The sequence below is a fragment of the Melospiza melodia genome, chromosome 12 (genome assembly GCF_035770615.1).
Source record: "Melospiza melodia melodia isolate bMelMel2 chromosome 12, bMelMel2.pri, whole genome shotgun sequence".
NCBI lineage: Eukaryota > Metazoa > Chordata > Aves > Passeriformes > Passerellidae > Melospiza > Melospiza melodia.
The window spans coordinates 21,437,374-21,456,872 of NC_086205.1; the positions used below are offsets into that span (position 1 = coordinate 21,437,374).

The 19,499-nt window shown below is 38.6% G+C and overlaps 1 protein-coding gene across 1 annotated transcript; it reads left to right on the forward strand.

Moving 5' to 3' along the window:
* Positions 1 to 740: 740 nt before the first annotated feature.
* Positions 741 to 19,347, forward strand: CCDC39 (coiled-coil domain 39 molecular ruler complex subunit). Its single transcript, XM_063167235.1, has 20 exons — positions 741 to 930; positions 1,394 to 1,513; positions 2,546 to 2,692; positions 3,718 to 3,876; positions 4,828 to 4,920; positions 5,007 to 5,135; positions 5,659 to 5,850; positions 7,471 to 7,574; positions 7,896 to 8,028; positions 10,930 to 11,124; positions 11,789 to 11,953; positions 12,520 to 12,657; positions 13,382 to 13,590; positions 14,790 to 14,913; positions 15,701 to 15,860; positions 16,161 to 16,267; positions 17,546 to 17,686; positions 17,821 to 18,000; positions 18,216 to 18,298; positions 18,915 to 19,347. Exons 1-20 carry the CDS (start codon positions 829 to 831, stop codon positions 19,072 to 19,074), a joined length of 2,841 nt encoding a protein of 946 aa, XP_063023305.1. The 5' UTR covers positions 741 to 828; the 3' UTR covers positions 19,075 to 19,347.
* Positions 19,348 to 19,499: the final 152 nt, after the last annotated feature.

The following is a 19,499-nucleotide window of genomic DNA, read 5'->3' on the forward strand; positions in this document are numbered from 1 at the left end:
GGGCTGGAATCAGATGAGCTTTAATGTCCCTTTCAACCCAAACCATTCTACGGCTCAGTGATTCCTGCCAAGAGTGCTGTGTCTGCCTTGGTCTGCGAATGGTGGAACTCAGGGGCACAGGGTAATTTACACCCTGAAGCACAGATGGCTTCACAAGGTGACAGGCAAGTTCACAAGGACTGACATTAGTGTTTATGGTCACCTGAGCGCAGCGTGGCTCGGGAAACCCACCTGCTGATTGTGGAGACAATGCCAAAGGCCTGCTCACAAACAGGACACGCACAGTGTACCCTCGCAGACCCCTGTCAGGCGGTGTCCCCAGGGCAGGTGCTGTCAGCCCCAGACCTCTTTGGTGTCCCCAGTGCAGGTGCTGCCAGCCCCAGACCTCTGTAGTGTCCCCAGGGCAGGTGCTGCCAGCCCCAGACCTCTTTGGTGTCCCCAGCGGCAGATGAGCCGCCCCTCTGCCGGCCCAGGCTCGGTGCATCTGGCTCAGGCAGAGGAGCGGGGGGCTCTGAGGGGCTGCCGGCGGCTCTGGGGCTGACACCCTCCCCTGCAGCACAGCCACGAACGGCAGAGCCCGTGCCCGGCCCGCTGTGCCCCAACGAGCCGCGTCCATCCTCAACGGGCCCGGCTCGGCTCGGCTCGGCTCGGCTCGGCTCGGCTCGGCCCGGCTCGGCTCGGCTCGGCCCGGCCCGCGGGCGCAGCGGGGGCGGCGCCGCCCGAGGCCCCTCCCGGCCGGAGCCGCCGTTGTCGCCGTTGCCAAGCGCCCGGAGCCGCCTCAGCCCCGGCCCTGCCGCAGCCCCGGCCCTTGCGGGCCCCTCCGCGACCATGGAGAACCCCACGGCCGCCTCGGTGCTGGCCGACCTGCAGTGGGATCCCGGCTATGCTCTGCCTGTGGCCAACGCCGAGAACAAGGCGCTGGAGGAAGAAGTGAGTGCGGAGAGAGGAGCCCGGCCTTCCCCCGGGCCGGGGAGGGAGGGAGGGAGGGATGGATGGATGGATGGATGGATGGATGGATGGATGGATGGATGGATGGATGGATGGATGGATGGATGGATGGATGGATGCATCGATGGATGCATGGATGCATGGATGCATGGATGGATGGATGGAAACCTCTCGGGTTCCGCGGAGCTGCCTGGGGATCGGGAGGGCGATGCCCGCATCCCCCGAGCCCTGCAGGAGCAGCGGTGCGAGTTGTCCTTTCCCTCGGCAAACTCCGGGTTTTCTCCTGAAATGCCTCATTTCACTGCTTTGGAGGGATGTAGCAGAAACATGCACAGTTTTCTTACGTTATTTTCTCATTAATACGTGCAGTGACTGTATTTAGGTAATTGCAGGTAATAAACACTTGACCACAAACAGTAACTTGTCGATTCTGACTCTTAAACAGCTGCACAAGTTGCAAAAGGAAAAAGAGGACCTGCAGAATGAGCTGACCAACTGTGAGGAGCGCATAGAGGCAATGACGTCTCATTTGAAAAACGTGAGACAAGAGATAAACTTCTCTCAGGTAAAACACCCACCCCCTGCAGCAGGTCCGTTTAGACAGACAGACCTGTAACCTGAGTATCTCTCTGTGCCTGGTGTCCCTATCTATTTTGCCAGCTTTGTTAGAGATCTGTTAGGCCTTTATTCCAGAATTTCCACAGGAAACAAAAGTTAAGCTACGTACCTCAGAGATATTATTTGATCGTCATTAAGACCACCCAAATTCAAAGTACTGTACCTAGGAAAAAGGCAGGACGGGTGCATTTTAGATTTCTTCCTGAATGGGGACTTCTGTAGATATTAATAGAAAAAAAAATGGTCAAGGAAACACCAGTGTAAGGGAAAAAAATTATAATCTTTATAATGGTGAAGAATTAGTTGTGAAATGCTGGTGAAGACTTAATTCACAGACCTGAAAAATGAATTGAGATGGTCAAGATCTAAGTCTTTACCTACATTCTGAATTAACTGACCAAAAGGGCTGGTTTAGACTTCTAAAGAGTCTTGAGACCAAGATTTACACCTTTCAGATAAAATATCCTGGTGAAAAAGTCTTAAGGAATTTCTCTGCAGCTGAGCAACTTCTTGGGTTTTTTTGGCCAGGTTCAAGCATTAATTTGAATTAATGGAAAGAAAGGTTAAGCAATATCCAGGTACTGTTATAGCAGGGGAGATCTCTCTCAGCACAGAATGATAGAATAATTTTTATGCTGTGCCTCCTGGATCTGATCACCAGTAATGCCACTGGTGATCAAGAGCATCAAGATTTTGGTGCTGAAATGTTAAGATTCTAAATCTTGGGTGAAAAATCTTAGAATTGAGTTTTTAGGGCTACAAAAGGGCTACAATCTGTGGATACTTGATACAATGTGTACATATGTATAAATAACAATATGTGTATTTAAGATACTAAAATCAATAAATTTTCTCTGAAAATTCCTTCATTTACATGGTGAAACCATCTCTGACTTGGGATTCAATTATATATGAAAGAAAAGATTGCTGATGTGTGCCTTTTGTTTATTGTAAAATACTGAACTTTATTATTCTGCAGTCTCTTTACAAAGCCAAAGAGAGTGAAATTGAAACTGAACATCACTTTAAAGCCCTTGCTGAGAGAGAATATGGACGTCTCAAAAACGACATTAAACGACTGAAAGATGAGATAGCTTCCTTGAGAGAAAAGAGAAACACTCAAGAAGTAAGGTTTGAAATGTTTGGAAGGGAGCACCTTTATTGCAAAATTTTATGGCTTGTCCTCACTTGCACATGGTAGTATGCCATTAATAGTTAATTATAACAAAGCTTATAAACTGTAGTAGGTGATCTGGATGGGCTTTTCCCTGTGCAGGCAAGTAAAATGACACTGAGGATGTTATTGCATAGACTGGTCAAGACTTAGCAAATATTAATTAGATATTGAAAGAATTCTGTTCTTAATGCCAGATACACAGCCATGCATCCATCTCACTGTGTTTCTAATTCTCACAGGTATTTTCTCAATGGTTTAAAAATCAAATGGTTGGTGGCAAATCATCTCTGCATAAAATAAACTTGGGTCATGATTTCAAGATGAAAGATTTGGTTTAAGTTACAAAGTAATCTAATGCTACTCAGTTACAGGTGGTCTTCTGGGTTTGAAACTGTCTCTTTTTCTTTCTATACATTATTTAACTATTTTTTTAGATTTGCTCTTTTTCTTCTGAAGTCTGTTTGTAACTCCGGTCTCTCAGAATGGGTAGCAGGATGAAGATATTCACACTGTTCGTCTGGATCTGGATTCTCTCATTTTTGTGTCAGGATGTCTCTTCACAGTCATGTGAAGAGGTCACATTTGAAAATTGATATGTAGGATAAGGGTCCTACATAAGGTCTAACAACTGGGCCTCAGTGAGTGAGGGAGAAACTTTCCCTTTGGATGCCTCAGATCAGTTTATTGTATGGAACAAATACGCTGCAGATGGGTATATCTTGCCAGAGGTTGACTTTTATGTTTAAAATTATTTGCATTTTAAATTTGTGGCAACCTACTGGCTTGTTTCTTCTTTAAGACCAGGATGTCCAATAGCATTCCTCAAGTATAATTAATAAAAAAGAAAACTATCAGTTTTGTGGACAAGATGTGGGCAGACTTGTTAGCAGTAGCTTGAACTGGTTGCTTCAATTACTATTCAATGGATATTAGATACTTGATATTGAACCTTTCATTTTCTCTTCTTTTATTAGAATACTATAATAAAGCACACTAAGAAGCTGGAAAACTTAAAACAACAGATGGACTGGGATGAGGAACTTCTGGAGAGCTGGCTAAAGGAATTAAACCGCACAGATAATGACGCCAGTGCAATCCAGAAGTATGCACTGCAAGATGAAGGGAAACTAGGAGTAAGTAGAAATGACAGCAATTTTCAGAAACCAAAGGAAGAATCGTTTTATCAAGTCAGATAAAATGAAGACAAGATTTTGTACAACACTGCTTTGAACCTGGTTTCCATTTGGCACAACAGTGCAATTCCATATGAGACTCATTTTGAAGTTGAGAGAGCAGGTTTTACAATAATGAGAGACACAATTGAAGACATTAATTTGCTTATTCATCTGCATAAGATTTAAGTTTAAATTTTTTTGAGAGGATGCACAAATAGATAATGAAGTCTAGAAAACAGGGCCACTGAATTAAAATAAGTTAGTTCAAAAATTCACCCAAGTATGAGTGAATAGTGTAGGATTTCCCTTTAGAACTGAATTTATTACTATTGCTGTTGCATTTATTAATATTGCTGAGAACAAATTACAGATGCTTCAGTAAAGCTATCTGGGATAATGGAAGACATAAACATATATGTCTGTATAAAGAGGAATTCCAATCAAAAGTTCAGAGTTTATAAGGGTGAGTTCCGAAGTATATTATTAATAAAGAGGTAAGTAACCCTGGTTATTACTCTTTTTAAATATTCTTTTTTCTTTCTTTATTAATATTATTATTTTAAATTTTTCATTAAATAGAGTAAGGAGAAATTTGATTTTTACTCATTAAATACTTAACCCAAAAACTTTGGTTTACACAATCACTCTCACTGCTGTATGCCAAGGACACCACACACACATTTAAACACAGTTGAGGGTTACTTTGGTCTTGCTGAAGTTTGGTTCTCATGGCCAGTATTGACTGAAAATTTGGGAGGCTACACTGTCAATGTTTTGTTTTCTAAAACACAATAAAATTGATGCCTCAATAATTTAAGCCCTGATTTTAGCAGGGCTTTAAGAATTTATAAAATGTGATCTATTTTCAAATACTTAATTTTCAAATATTTCCATATCCTTTCATTTTAGGCATTAAACCTTCAGATAGAAAAGTTGACCATGGAAGCAAACCAGAAGCGCAGAGCTCTGGACAATGAGCTTACAGAAACCATCACAGCCCAGGTTTGTGCTTAAGGTTCTCAAAGATCCCTTGTTTATATGTGGCATTTTAAACTTCAGAAATCATGGAGGTGCTTTCTTTTAAACAGATGGAGCTTGACAGAGCAGCTGAGGATTTTCGCAGGGTTCATCAAGAAAGGCAAGAAGTCATCAGGCAGTGGGAGAATGCAATTCATCAGATGCAGAAAAGAGATCAGGAGATAGATCAATGTGCTTTGGTAAAACTGCTGTAACTGATCCATTTCTGGGGTTTGGGTTTGATTTGGGATTTTTTTTTTGTTTTTTATTTAAAATCAAAACTCCAGTATAATTTTCTGGGTAGCTAATGTTTTACTTAACCTTTCAAAATGCACAGTTTTCACTCCATAGCTATAAATCTGTCAGGTAGTAAGCATCATTAATGCTGGTAATATTCCTGTTTAATTTCATCTGTTTCAAGTCTACCTGAAGTTCTGCTTAGCTTCTTTTTTTCCCAATTCAATCAATAAAGAATTATTTTATTTTCATAAGAGTTTACACTGTCTTTTTGTTTTTAAATTATTGGAATATTTTGGAAGTTTCCTGTCCAAAACCACTGTAGTGTTTGGTGTGATATATCCATGGAATAAAGTAATTTTAAGAATGATAACTGGGCTGTCTCAGGAAAATAGTAATCATAATAGGAATTGATCTTCTGGTTGTACCCTTTATTAATCTAACACAACTCATGCAAGCAAATCTAAAAAGTTTTTATCCTGACAGCTAATTGCAGAGATAAAACAGGAGATCCGAAACAAGGAAATTTTGCTGAGAGAGAAAACTGCCTTTTTGGTAAATGAAACTGTTAATAACATGGAGTATGAAAAGAAAATCCTCACTGCTGAGCGGGAAGCAAACAACCTCCGAAAGGAGTTCCAGGCTCAGGATGCTCGAAGGACTCAGCTGCAGGATGAGGTAAGGGGATCAAACAGTTCAGGAAAACAGACTGAAACTAGAACTGAGCACCAGATGGAGGAAATACAGGAATAGCATCTCCTTTTCTCTGGTTTTATACTAGGCTCTTAATAATTCAGCAAAATGTTGCTTTTCTCAGCCAAGTCCTGTTTATTGGGATCTGAGCCCTCAACTTAATCCAGTCATTGAGAGTGGTGAAAAGATTGGAATGTATTCTCTGTTGTATGGGTGTAAAATGGATAAATTCTCTCTTAAATGGTCTAACACTGTTAGATGCCTCAGGAGGCTTCTTTCCTTTAGCAGACATAGACTGCAGTATTGGATAAAGATGAGAGAAATCTCTTCCAGATTCCAAACAATTCCTGTCCTGTGCTCTCAGGGGTGTGAGCTGATGGCCTGGTAGTGTGGTTACAATTCCTGGGGAGAACACCCACTGCTTTCACATGGATTTCTAATCAAAAAGGACAGGGCTGCCCTGTGAACAAGCCATGCTTGATGCTGTCCGTACTGAATTTGAACTTAAACTTGGGAATGAGCTGCACTGCTTAATTACTTAAATGCCTGTAGAAGTATTTCTAAGAAGTAATTCAAGTTTCATGGCTCTGCTGAGAAGGGATACACTTGTATTACCTGAGTAAGTTTTTTCTTAACAAGAAAATGGTAACACTGGGGTACTCAGCAAGCTTGGTGATTTTTGAAAAACCCTGCATCTGCTGTTGCCTTAACTTTGGGATAGCTTTTCTGTAGCAGGTGGTTTATAGACTGATCTCCTAATTAAACTGTAGGTAGCTCAAACAAGATGTAGGCTATTAGATTACCCTGTAATTTATGCAAGCTTGAGGGTTTGTAGAATTGGTCGGTTTTCATCTCAAGCTGTGAGATTCTTGCTTGAAGTTTTTCACAATTAATACTCCATGATGAGATAGTAGAACAGTCTCCCCTTATTAGAATATCTGTGGGATGCATGTGAGAAACAAGGAGGGAAGGAGACAGTTCAGCCAACAACTTGTGACCTCTAAGAAACCTGCTATACAAGCTCCTGATCAGTTTTCTTCATCTGTGAAAGTGAAAACAATTAAACTTATGCTGCTAAGTGATACTGTGAAGATTAAAGAGCTACTGATTGTATTCCTATCCTATTTAATAAGTGTATGCTGTCATGTATTTTTTACCAAATTAAATATCTGTGTATTTTTGTCACAGTGATTTCTTAATCAAAATAATTTTATGTATCCAGCAAAGTTTGACACAGAAATGTTTATTAGATATATAAGGCTATCCATGTTCACAAAGAACCTCAGCCAAGTCAACTGTGCAATATAAAACCATGGTTCCACTTACACAGATGCTGTTGGACAAGAATTGCAGTCCATAGCACCTCCATAATTCATAATTCTTAATTATTATTATTTTCACCAGTACTCATACTGTGTAATTAGTCTATTGAATTTACTAGCTGGGCCAATTTACAGTACCTCAGAATTTGCAGCACTCCTCATTTGGAGAGCACTGTTTAAAAGCAATGGAATACTTTCCAATAAATAGGAAATATAATTTTAAGTGTCTTAACATGTACCAAAGTAAATAAGAGCTTTCTTGCTCAATTTTGTCATTTATTAGCTGCAGAATTTGAAATCTGTTGTGAACAGAACTGCTTCTGATCTAGAGTCTTTGAGAACACAAATTACCAATCTGAAGAAAGAAATTCAGGGAAAACAAGCCAGGTAAGAAACAGACATTTAAAGATAACATTTGTAAGGATTAATAATACAACCAAATACTTGAGATAGAAAAGAACCTTAAATAATGTGGATGACCGAAACCTCCAACTTTCTGGTTATTCATGCATAGATTTGGCACTGGGCAATTTAGGCAAAATGCTCTTGGTAATCCTTGTTTTTAAAGGGTGGGGGAAAAACAATCAGGGCCTTGCTTATCACAGATTGAAGTTTAGACTGAGGCTCAGTCAGATTTGCTGCTTCCTTTTGGCAGCATTGTCTAGGGAACCTACATAACCTACATTTAACCTCTGTTATTTTGTTTAGCTTAAAACTTCTTAATGAAAAAAATGCAAATCTTTCTGATAAACTGAAGCTTGCAATTGAGGAGACACTCACAGCAGAAGAGAAAGCTTTGAAGTTGGAAGAAATATTGAAAGAAGAAGAAAAAAGTGTTGAGGTAAAATGTTTTTGGTGGTTTCTAGAAATGAGGAGTTGTTCGTATTTGCAAGCTTTATATTTTAAAATTATCTCTTTAATTAAAAAAAATTCTATTAAAATGAAATTAAAGTATTGATAGGACATGTAGCTATTTCATCAAATATTGAAGTGTGCATGTAAATACGTCTGTGCTGAGAAAGCTCTGAAAGAAAATAAATGATCCTAATAATTCCAACTATATTAGTTCAGGATACTGATACCCATCAATAGATTTTTTAAAGAGTGAGAATCTTGTCAGGATGACTTTTCAGTATCACTGCCACCAAAAACTTCTTGGCTCTAGTAAAACACCACCAACATTTATAAACCTGCAAAGAGCTGCAGGCAAACAGTTTAAAAAATATTTAGAAATCTTTTTATCAGATTTGGCTGGCCTGGTCTGCTCTTCATTATTTTAATTCTACTACATGATACTCTGACACATCCAACTTGTGGACTGTTAAATAATTACTGGCTCACTTTAGATTCATTTTTGTGAATAAAGATTTTGGTCTGGGAAGTGACATATACAAGCTATAATAAGGTGACTTTTTTTTAACATGCCTAATAATACCTTTCTAAAACTGAAAGCTCACTTCTTAGGCTGCAAATTAAGTATAGGGAAAAAAATTCTGTATCATCTGCTTAGCTGTAAAGTGCTTTTGAATAAATGCAGTGTTGTAATGCAATCTTCTGAACTTTCCTGCGTTTCAGGAAATCCTTATACTGTTTTGTCATTTTGCTACTAATTCTCTTAAAGTATTTTCAGTACTTAGCTTCTGACTGAACATGACAGAAATATTCTTTTACATTTTGCTGGAAAACTGAGCATTGGATATTCTGAAGCTTTCATTGCTCCAGAATGACCAGGTTAAATTAATGTGGCAGCAGGTGTCCCACATGACTGACAACAAAGCTGTACCTCTGCATGCTCTCTCATACCACTGTATGCTCTCTTTTTTCTTCTCCATTTTGTATTTCCTAGAGCATGCATGTGAAATGATGCCTTGCAGTAGAGTGAATGTCATTTTTCAAACTTTTTAACTCCACAGGCATTAATCACACATTTTAAATACACTTTCAGAAACTAGAGATGGGATGTCTTTCCTTTATAGAGAGTTTCTTAAATTACAGGCCTTGCTGTTTTGGCTTTTCAGATAATTTGAAAACAAGTAATGATGTAGCATTTCATTAAAATGAAAACCTTCTTTTCTTCCCCTTCAGACAGTTTCCAGGGTGGCAAAAGCCTTAGCAGGGTTTCTTTACCCATGTCTGTGGCAGATAACCTAAGATGACATTGAGCCTGGCAGCTCCACAGCTGCAGGGGAATATTTTAGCTAGGATGAACTGTTCTTGAACAATGTCTGTAATGTATTAGTCAGAAGCCTCCCTTCCATCACCATTAGACACACATGGCTATTTGCTGCATCTGTTAATTTGCTGTGAAGAGATATTTACAGGAACAATGTGGATGAAATGTCACTGTTTTGCTCTCTAGTTCTGTGGTACTTCTCCCTGCTCAATTTGTGGCAAAAAACTGTTGAACGGTGAGGCTCATTGAATGTCTTATCTCTTTTAACAACTTCACTTAAAGGGAGAGCAACAATTTCTGTTCAAAAAACTAATTCAGATATGCAATAAGGACCACGAAGTGAAGGTCAAATTATGATCTAGTGTCAGTGGATGAATTTATAATTGTTATTAGCATCAGAAATGCAGCTCAGCATTTGGCACTTGCTTAAAAATCAGTTTGCTTCCAGAAGAAAATTCCTTTGTTCAAGCATGATGCAAAGCCTACTGACATGTCCTACAGTCCATAATAATTTCATATTAAACTTACACTTGCCTTTTACATCTGGAGTTTTGAATTTGGAATTGCACTTACAGCAAGTTCAACTACAAAAAAAATCTGTTGGGTAGAATGGGCAATGTGATTACAAACCCTTAGAGAAGGTATTAAATTATCTTTTACCATTATTTAAGCCAGCAAGATGGTTACATACATATTAAATCCAGAATAAACACATTGTTACTCAATGTAGAGAAGTGATTTCTCAGGTGTTTTGCATATTAATTTAAATGTACATCTTCAAATTCTGTACCAGACTTGAGTTGAATGTAAATGAGTCCTTTGGAACAGGAAGGTGAAAACACATCACTTGTTGTAGGATGTGAAACTGGTATGCTCAATGGCCTGAGCTTTGGAAGGGCTTTGGCTACTTATGTGGGAGAGGTGGAAGGAGGGAGGGAAAGAATAAAATTGTTTTCCCTATTAGGGTTATAAAAAGAAAATAATCTCAATTTTCATTGTTTTCAGTCCATTTCAGGTTATCTGAAATGTTCAGCACTATTTTTTATCCTGCTAAAACTTCATTTCCTGCTCTGTGTTAATGCCAAGTTACCTCTGAATGATTTTAGAAAGTGTTATTTTTCAAAATTATTCCATCTTAGATTAACACACATGTACATATTTGTGCACACACAGTGTTACAAAATTTAATAAACCATTGAAAAGCTTTGTATTATATTCCTGAAATATTCACAGATGCTGGAGGCAGTAAGGAGATTTTTTTTGAAAAGAGTGACAGGAATTTAGATATTTGAAAGGCTGAAAAGAAGAACACTCCTATAACTGGGAAAAAAAGTCATGTAATTGTAGGGTAGGATTAGATTTTTAAAAATGACTAAAAAATATTACTTCCTCTTTAAGTCAAATAGATTTTTTTGCCAACCATTTTGAAGACTTACAAAATTCCACGTTCATGTTAATGGATATTGTAATAATATATTTCTCTCTATGATTAATAAAAACAATTTCTCAGAAATGAATTTATGTGATGAATTACTTATTTCTTCTACTTAATGATCAATTTGTCACCAGGAAAAAGAAAATGAAATGAGGCAGTTAAAGGATCTACTTTTCAAGAAGACTCGGGAGTTAAAAGCGCAGACTGAAAAGGAGAAGATTATTCTGGCAGAAATTGAGGGAGGTCAAAAAACACTTAAAAGTCTCAAGAGTCGACTGTGCAAACTTGACTCAGATCTGTTAAAACAACAAGAATTAATATACAACCAGGTAAAATAATAATGTATTTTCATACTATGATTGTTTCTTGAGTCTACTAACAGCACATTGCTTGAATTCTGTAATCTTGAGCAGTTTTCCATTTTAGAAATGTTATGCAGTATCATTTGAAGGCTGCATTTATTTCTGTTTCTAGATGTACAGATAAAATTGAAATTACCGAAACTTGACAAAGTATATCACCTACATTTTGCACTTGTGTGTTTCATTATTTTTTGGATCTGCTGCTTTTACAACTAATTCCTAAAATCTGTTCTTTACTTTGATCCCCCTGAACCACAGACACCTCAGGGTATATTTTTAAAGTAACACAAGAGGTACATGCCAAAATCCTGTTATTTACTAATTGGATTATGTGCATATTTCCTATGCACCACTTTGAAAATTTGCTTTTATATCAGCATCCACTGGTAGCAACAAGATGGCAACTCCACTGTAAGCTTCCCTACAGCAGCTGTGCTGAGTGTGCTTTGTTACTCTTCTAGAAGATTACCCCAAACCATCACTGCTCATCAGTTATCTGAGATATTTTGCTAATGAGGTCTAAAAGCCAGAAAACAATAGCTTAATTGGGTGACTGTCTTAAAGCCAACATTTAGATCCAAGTTTATTGCTTATCTCAGACTATTAATTCTCTTCAAATTTATTTTAACAGGATTTTTATATTCAGCAAATACAGAGACGGCTGTCACGGTTAGAAGGGGAGATTAATTCAGATGAAAAAGAAGCTTTGGAAGGAAAAGTTGCTGAACTTAAGAAAACTTTAGAAGAAAAGAAAAAGGCATATGATGCTCTACAGTCACTGTACAGGAAACTTCAGGTAACTGCCTTAGAACATATTTGACTGTGTTTTATTTAGAACCCTCAGCAAATTAAGTAGATTGCATCTTAGTAATGAAGAAGTTGGTAGTAGGCTAAAGGGTATCAGAACTTTGTGTAACCCATGTGGAAAATTTTATAAATTCCCAATAACTTCCAAAAAAAGAGATTATTACTGCCCAAGTGAGACACCTTAGCATGAAGACAAGCATTGAATGTTGGAAAGACAAGCTGAGCTTTCATCAATGTGTGACTGACGCCTTGCAAATGTCTGAGTTTATCATTAGGCCCATGCAGAAATAGGAGAATGCTGTTTTGTAACGCTATTACTTTTATAGTTTTCATAAATTCTTAAGTACAGTTGCATTTAAAGTTGTCCAAATTCCCCGTGTAGCACTCTGCATGAGGTCATGCCATGCAGTTTGCAGAGCAGCATATTGGACACATCATGGTGATGGTTCTGATTCCAGGACTTAAAAACATCTCATGTAATTTAAAATTACCTGGTAGCTTTTGTTGCAATTTACATTCACTGAAATAAGCTCAATTTAACCTATTTTGAAACAGAGTGATATCCAAATCACCAAGAGAACAATTGATAAGACAAGAGAGGAAACAAGTGGTTTGATAGAGAAGATAGAAGAACTTACACTTTTCAATGAGAGATCACTTCAGGAGTTAAAAAAAGCAAAACACATTAAGCAGGTACAGTATTACTTTGAAACTTTACTAATACAGGACACTGCTGATTGTTTGGGGTGTCATCTGCCTTCCACAGTGTTACATCCTTACAAACATTAGTACACCTTCTGTAGTTTTCTAATTTACACTTCTTTACCAGATTTGGAGTCATCTTCATCACTATCATCTTACTAGGCAAAGTGTTGCTTCTCCTCCCTCCACAGCAGGAAGTTTGATGAAATATCAATTTAATCCCACATTAGTTATACTACAACATCCACCAGGTTAGGGAGTGTTGCTGTGATGTGATGCCTACTAATAAGTTTGGCACAGTATTGCTATTAAATTGTAAGCAGGTTTTTTCTAACAGATTATTTGAATCAGTTTGTATTCCAGTTTAAGGAATTAGAAACACTGTGTAAATCCTTTCCTCACGTTTTGACAAGCAGAAGAATACAATTCTCACTCCTCCTCTTACTGCACAATTTTTTTTCTGCAGTAGGCTTCCTAAAGGAAGCACTGACATAGTAGCAAAAAGCAAAGTAGCAGGGGAAAGAGTTTTGCCTTTGACTTCACTGGTGCACTCCCTCATCAATGAAAGCTCTTCCCCTAAACATGGAACTTTTTTGAGTTTTACAGTTGTGTATATATTAAAGGTAAAATTATGAATAAATATTAACTTACTAAATTACAAATAATCTCAATTAAAACAATATTTCTTATTTTGATACCATTTGGCACTGATTAGGAGATGATGGTGGAAGACAATCTCTTAAAACTAGAACTGAAGCGCCTTCGAAATACTCTGTGTAATAAAGCAGAGAAAGTTCTAACACTGGAAAAACAACAATTGGAGTTAAAGAAAGTCATAGCAGAAAGAACTGAGGAAATCAGGATCCAGAAGTCAATGCTGGATTCCCAGATAAGGCTGCTGGATCAGGAACGGCACCAGCTGAGGTAACTGTTCTTACAAAAATTCAATTTGTAGCTTTGACCAAGTGCATTTTTTATGGGGGCTTACTAAAAAGAGAAGCATTTTACCCAGCTTCACCATTAGGGAAATTGAAGATTAAATTCATCTTCAAATTAAATAAATCTTGCTCAAAGATTTCAAGACAGCTGAGGCCATCAAGAGACCCCATGTGTGACCCCCCAGGCTGCAGCTTTGACCCCTTGGTGAACAGGAGATCAGTGGCCTTGCTGTGTGTGAGTGAGGAGCCTCAGCAGAAGTGAGAGGAAACCTCAGTCACAGATATCTTTTTACAGTAAACACTGTGTGTGTGACTCTGCCTTTTTCAAAATAATCTGGACGTGTGAAACCATGTATGTGGAGGTATGCCAAAATATATGAGACAGAAAAGTTGCTTTTAGAGATGGTTTACTCCTACCTGCTTGATAAAACTGCAATTTCTTTGATTCAAACAGTAAGACTGGTTTGCTTTGTGGTGTATTTCATTTGGTTGAACTTTTTCTTCTTTTTAACTAATAGTTTCCATTGTGTGTGCTATATAACAAATTAAATCTTATTAATTACATATAAACCCTCTTATAAAGCAATGACATAGAAATAACATTTCCCTCCTGTAATAATCAGCCCAAAGTATCTGGGATGGCTTTAGCCCTGAAATCCCAGTATCTAGATTCAGCCAAAAATAAACACTCAGCAGCTGAGCTGCCCTGCTGCCCACACCCCTCCCAATGGGGATGAGAGTGATTTAGTGTGACTGAGAGCACAGACTGTGACCCTTTGGTGTCACCCAGCTGTTGAATACTCCCAGAGTCAGATCTGGGCTTGTTCCTGGCTGTTCTCACACTCATCCTGCCATGGGAATGTTAAGGTACCATCAGCTGGGGCAGCTCTGGGAGTGCATTGCCAAACCTGTAAATTTGGCACAGCCTCCTGGGATGCAGTGATCTGGGATGTGGAAGCAGATTTGACTCAGTTTAGGTCTTCAAAAGGCACATAGGTAACCAGAACAAGGGATGTTTGTGGCTGGGAGAGCACAGAAAACCACCAAGACCTGTAGCAGCACAATTCCTGGTACAGGCTGCTGGAATGACACCTGGACTTTAAACTGCTGCAGCAAGAATTGCCCACAAAACACTACCAGACAAACATTTTCTCAACCCTTTTACTTTCTCCCCAAACAAATCAGTGCTGAATTTCAAGATCGCCTATGGAAAATTGATAAACTGAAACGCAAATACGAAATTTTTACTCTTTCCATGATGCCACCTGAAGGAGAGGAGATGAAAAGTCAGGCCTACTATGCAATTAAGGTATTTTATCAACATCATTCATTATAATTCAATTATTTAAGCTATAGATTTCCCCAGGTTCTTAGACAACCTCCATGCCTACTGCCTACTTGGAGTCTAATTGTTTTATCTGACACCACTGGTTATTTAAATGCTACAGTAATTTCACAAGAATTTATGTGGAGCTTTAATTCTGAGCACTTTGAAAACTTCAGTGCTCATTAATTTACAAATACAGAAGAATTAGTGGTCAAGTTATAATCCACTTTGAACTGGAAAGAACTTTATTGAAATCTCACGGGACCTTAAGTTCTTTCTACCTTTCATTTTACTATATGGGGTTTATACCTTGAAGAATGTCCACTTTCCCCTTTCACTTACCAACCACCTATGTATACTTCAGCTTTTCACTGGAAAAAAGAGAAAATCTGTCTTTATCCAAAATGTAGTACCCTGGTTCTTGAATAAGAATCTATTTATTTTGATCCCCACAAAATACAGATGCTGCTGGCAGGACTAAGTGAGCTCAGGCAGAGAGGCTGGTATCCATAATGAAACACCTCAAAGAACTTCAATACTGTAAATAACTCCTCCTTCCAGTTCCCTAGGCACCCAAATCTCAGTTCAAGTGGTTTTAACCTCTAAATATAACCCCTAAATAACTCCTCCTTCCAGTTCCCTAGGTACCCAATCTCAGTTCAAGTGGTTTTAACCCCTAAATATTGCTGTATAATAAATATTTTCTGTATAATTATCTTAATATTTTTGGTATGTCTGCAGTCACCTAAAATAGTGGGTTTGCTTTCAGGCTGCACAGGAAAAGGAAGCACTTCAGCAAGAAGGTGATGATTTGGATGCAAAGATCTGCAAAGCTGAAAAAGAAATCATGGCTATGGAAAACAGTTTGTGTGTACTTAAAAACTGGAACAGACACTACAAAAACTCTCTAAAGGCAGTCCCTGAGACAAGTATGTGAAATAGAAATTAGATAGAAAAGATAACTTAATTCTAAATAATACTTATTATTTAACTTTTGTGCCCTCTGCTGGCTCTGGAACCAGTAGCTCTAAAATCATTCTCCCTCATGAAGTCAGTTACTTTTTCACAGTGATTTGGAATTAGTGGGAGAGTACTTAAAAACCCCTCAACCTAGAGGCACTGAAATACAGCCAACACCAATATAGTAATATTCTGAGATGCAGTTATTTTCAAATGAAAATTGAGTTGTATACACAGCAATAATGCTGCTCCATTGTTTGGGATCACAGGTGAGGATATTGAGGAAAAATTGAAACTAGAAAAGGACAAAAAGGATGCTGAGGAAAAATACAAATACAAAAAAAGAAAGATCAAGGAACTTCAAGAAAATATCCAGGTAAATACAAGTAAAGTTCAGTCAGACAAGACTGCAGCATGTAGCTAAATCCATGCAAGTCATCCTAGAGGAAGAATAAGACATTGTGGAACAATTTTTTTTCTGCTCTTTTATTAAGATATGATTTTTAAAAGGTTCTATATCCCCTTTCAAAAAGTGATTATTTGAATTTTCTTGAATCACACCAAAACTTCAGGGGTTTAGTCACATCCAGCTAGAAGTTTCAGAATCCCACACTGACAGCTGCTGTTCTGGCAGCCACTAAAGCAGCCACATGTGCAGCACACAGCACCATGGTACCATCCTGCCCAGCACCACAGAGAAAATTCCACACAGCCTGGGACTCTGGCATCTACACCCCAGGATTTTTCTGGAACAGGTTCAGTTTTATCAGCACTGAGGGTGCCTCAGTTAAACAGGATTAAATTAGCTGACATGCAATTTAGTAGGCTGAGCACTGAATGCGGGCAAACAAGAGCATGTGGTCTCAGGCTCCATAGCAAGGAATCACTCGTGGTTCCCCTGGTTATCAAAAAGCCACTTGGACCTTAGGAAAGAGCAACACTTAATTCTAGTGTGTGACATTTCAGTTATACTTTTATTAGGCAGAAAAAGCAAAGGCACATGGTCATACTCCACAAGATAGTTCTAAGCCCTGAGTCACTGCCTGCAGTCAATAATCATTCCCATTGCTTATTCTACCACCACAGGACACAGCTCTTATTTCAGAGATGTTATTTCTTAAGGTAAAGAAAAGGGACACAGATCTTCATCAGGGAGTATCAGTCCTGGTATATAATGAGGTGTTACAGCAAACCCATTCCTGCCTTTTAATTTTTTTATGTTCCTTTTATTTATTTATTAAAAAACCCAGTTGCCCTTCTGGAACTGATTTTATTCATTCCAGTCAAAGGTATCCCTCTTCTCCTACAGGAAACAATGTTGGGGTTTTTTTCAGGATAGCTTGCACTGGTAAATTGGTAGGGTGCCAAGTAATTAGTTTTTGGCCACTATGAGATATATCTGAAAAGACATACCTGTAACTTCATTACCAGTGCCTTTAAGAGAGATGTAAATTACCTGGGAGTTTCTTTGTCCAGGTCTGTATCCACCAAACAGGTGGACTGGCAGAAAGTTTTGAGTTAACATTAGCACTAATTGCTTGAGCTACATTTAGAAACAAGTAGTAATGACAGCAGACCCTTTCACAAATACAAAAAGTGAAAGAATACCAAACCTGCTTTATAAACTAATATTACTGTTCAAATGAATTTGCAGAGCATGCAACAACACTTTGATGTAATACAGATGCAGCAGGCTCTCCTCAAAGAGCAAAAGAAGGAAAAAGAAGCTCTTATTTTCCAGCTGAAGAAAGACATTGAAGAACAGAAGCCAAAACTAAACAGGGTTCTAAAACAGGTTTGTGTGTTTATTGATGAGAGCTTTTAACTTTATACACTAGTGTGGGTTAAACTCTGTGATTTTAACTTAGCAGGTTTCTGAAAAAGTGTTGTATTTTCATAAGAATAATGCTTTAAAATATTTGTGTTAAGTGTTCCAAACTATCTAGAGAAATTGAGTCTCAGAGGGAAGATGGAACAGAAACACTGGAAGAGAGAGACATTCATCTTCGGGAGCTGAAAGCCTTCAGCAAAACTGTCAACCAAGTGATAGCTGATGTTCTAGAAGCAAATCCTGATTTAATTGCAGCCTTTCAAATGTACTTTGACAAGGTGAGCTTTCCACTTAACTGCCACCAAAATCTTGAGTGAGCGCTCCAGCCTAGTACTGAGTGTCTTTCAAGGACAACTCACAATATGGGAAAGCAGGGAAGAGTTCACCTGCTTCCAACATCTCTGCAAATGCCAAGCACTATAAAAGCTCCTGATGTCCCAATCCTGTTATACAACCAACAGGTCAACTTGTTTTTTCTTTCCAAATTTTCTAGTACAATTTAGAGCTTCCTGTGGCTCTTTCTCCCAGTGGTAGTCAGACTTCTATGTCCCTACAGACCTCACTACCTTCTACCAGGTAAGTTCTAACACTCTTGGGTTTCTTTTGGGTTTTTCTAAGATCAAGTTTAAACCAGCAAAATTAGTCCATAACTGAAAGAACTCTTTACTCTTGAAGGTCATCTCAGTTTTCTTTTTGCTGAAGACTCTGTAAAAACTGTTTCCTTACTCTGTCCTTAAAGTTTACTATAATCTTCTAGCACATGAGGAAGTTTACTTCAACATCCATCAGTTTAGATAACTGGGTTATCTAAATACAGAATTGCATTTACTTTTGTTTACTGTGCTCTAACTAAAAAAAAAGTGGTTTGATATTATAAAAGGACAATCTTGAGCCACATTTTACACTTGGTAGTGTGAACACCCCTTCCTAATTAAATAGAGAAGATACTGATGCTTTTACTGGTACTTTTTCCCCTGTTCAGTGTATGCTCAAATAGAACCTGTGTCATGCTGACCCAGTTATTATCCAACATTCTCAGGGGTTACTGAAGCCATTTAGTGCTACAGAAATCTTTTAGGGAATTTCTGGAATGAACATGGCTACTGGGTGGCTTCATTGTGAGCCACCCTTGGCAGCACTGCTTTAGATGCAGGGATTTCTGTATCCTAATTAGTAAATTTTTGTCTTTCAGAGCTCCTACTAGAAGAACTTCAGCCTCTACTGAGGTTTCACCACCCAACGTGGTGGAGCTGACCCTGCCCATCCCCACCCCTGAGGAAGCAGCAGCTCTTGACTCACAGCCAGCCAGCAGGGGCAGCATCTCTGGGATGTCTGAACGCAAGAAGAGTTAAGTCATTTTTTACAGGCCACTGTAGTTGAGATTTCTTACTTTCTGCAACAAGCTTTTATCCATGGAGTTACCTGGAAGACTTGCAGCTGAAGTACAATTGTCATTGTGTGGTTCTGCCACTCACCTCTGCAGATCTCCCTGGAAACCATGTAAAACCTTTTCTTCAGCAACACAGCTGCTGCCTCCAAGCGCTTGTAAACAAATCCCCCTCACAGCCCAAACCAAGGGTTCATGCTTGAGCTTACCTAGACAATAAATGGTGTTGCAAAACTTGCTCTTCTGCTTCAAGTTGGGTTTTGGGTTTTTTTACATTACTCTCAGAGAACATGCAATACACTTGCCTTCACAGACACAGCACCATTCCATGGAGTAGACAGCTAATGTAAAGGTTCGCTGGGATAAAACATCCCAGCAACATTCACAAAC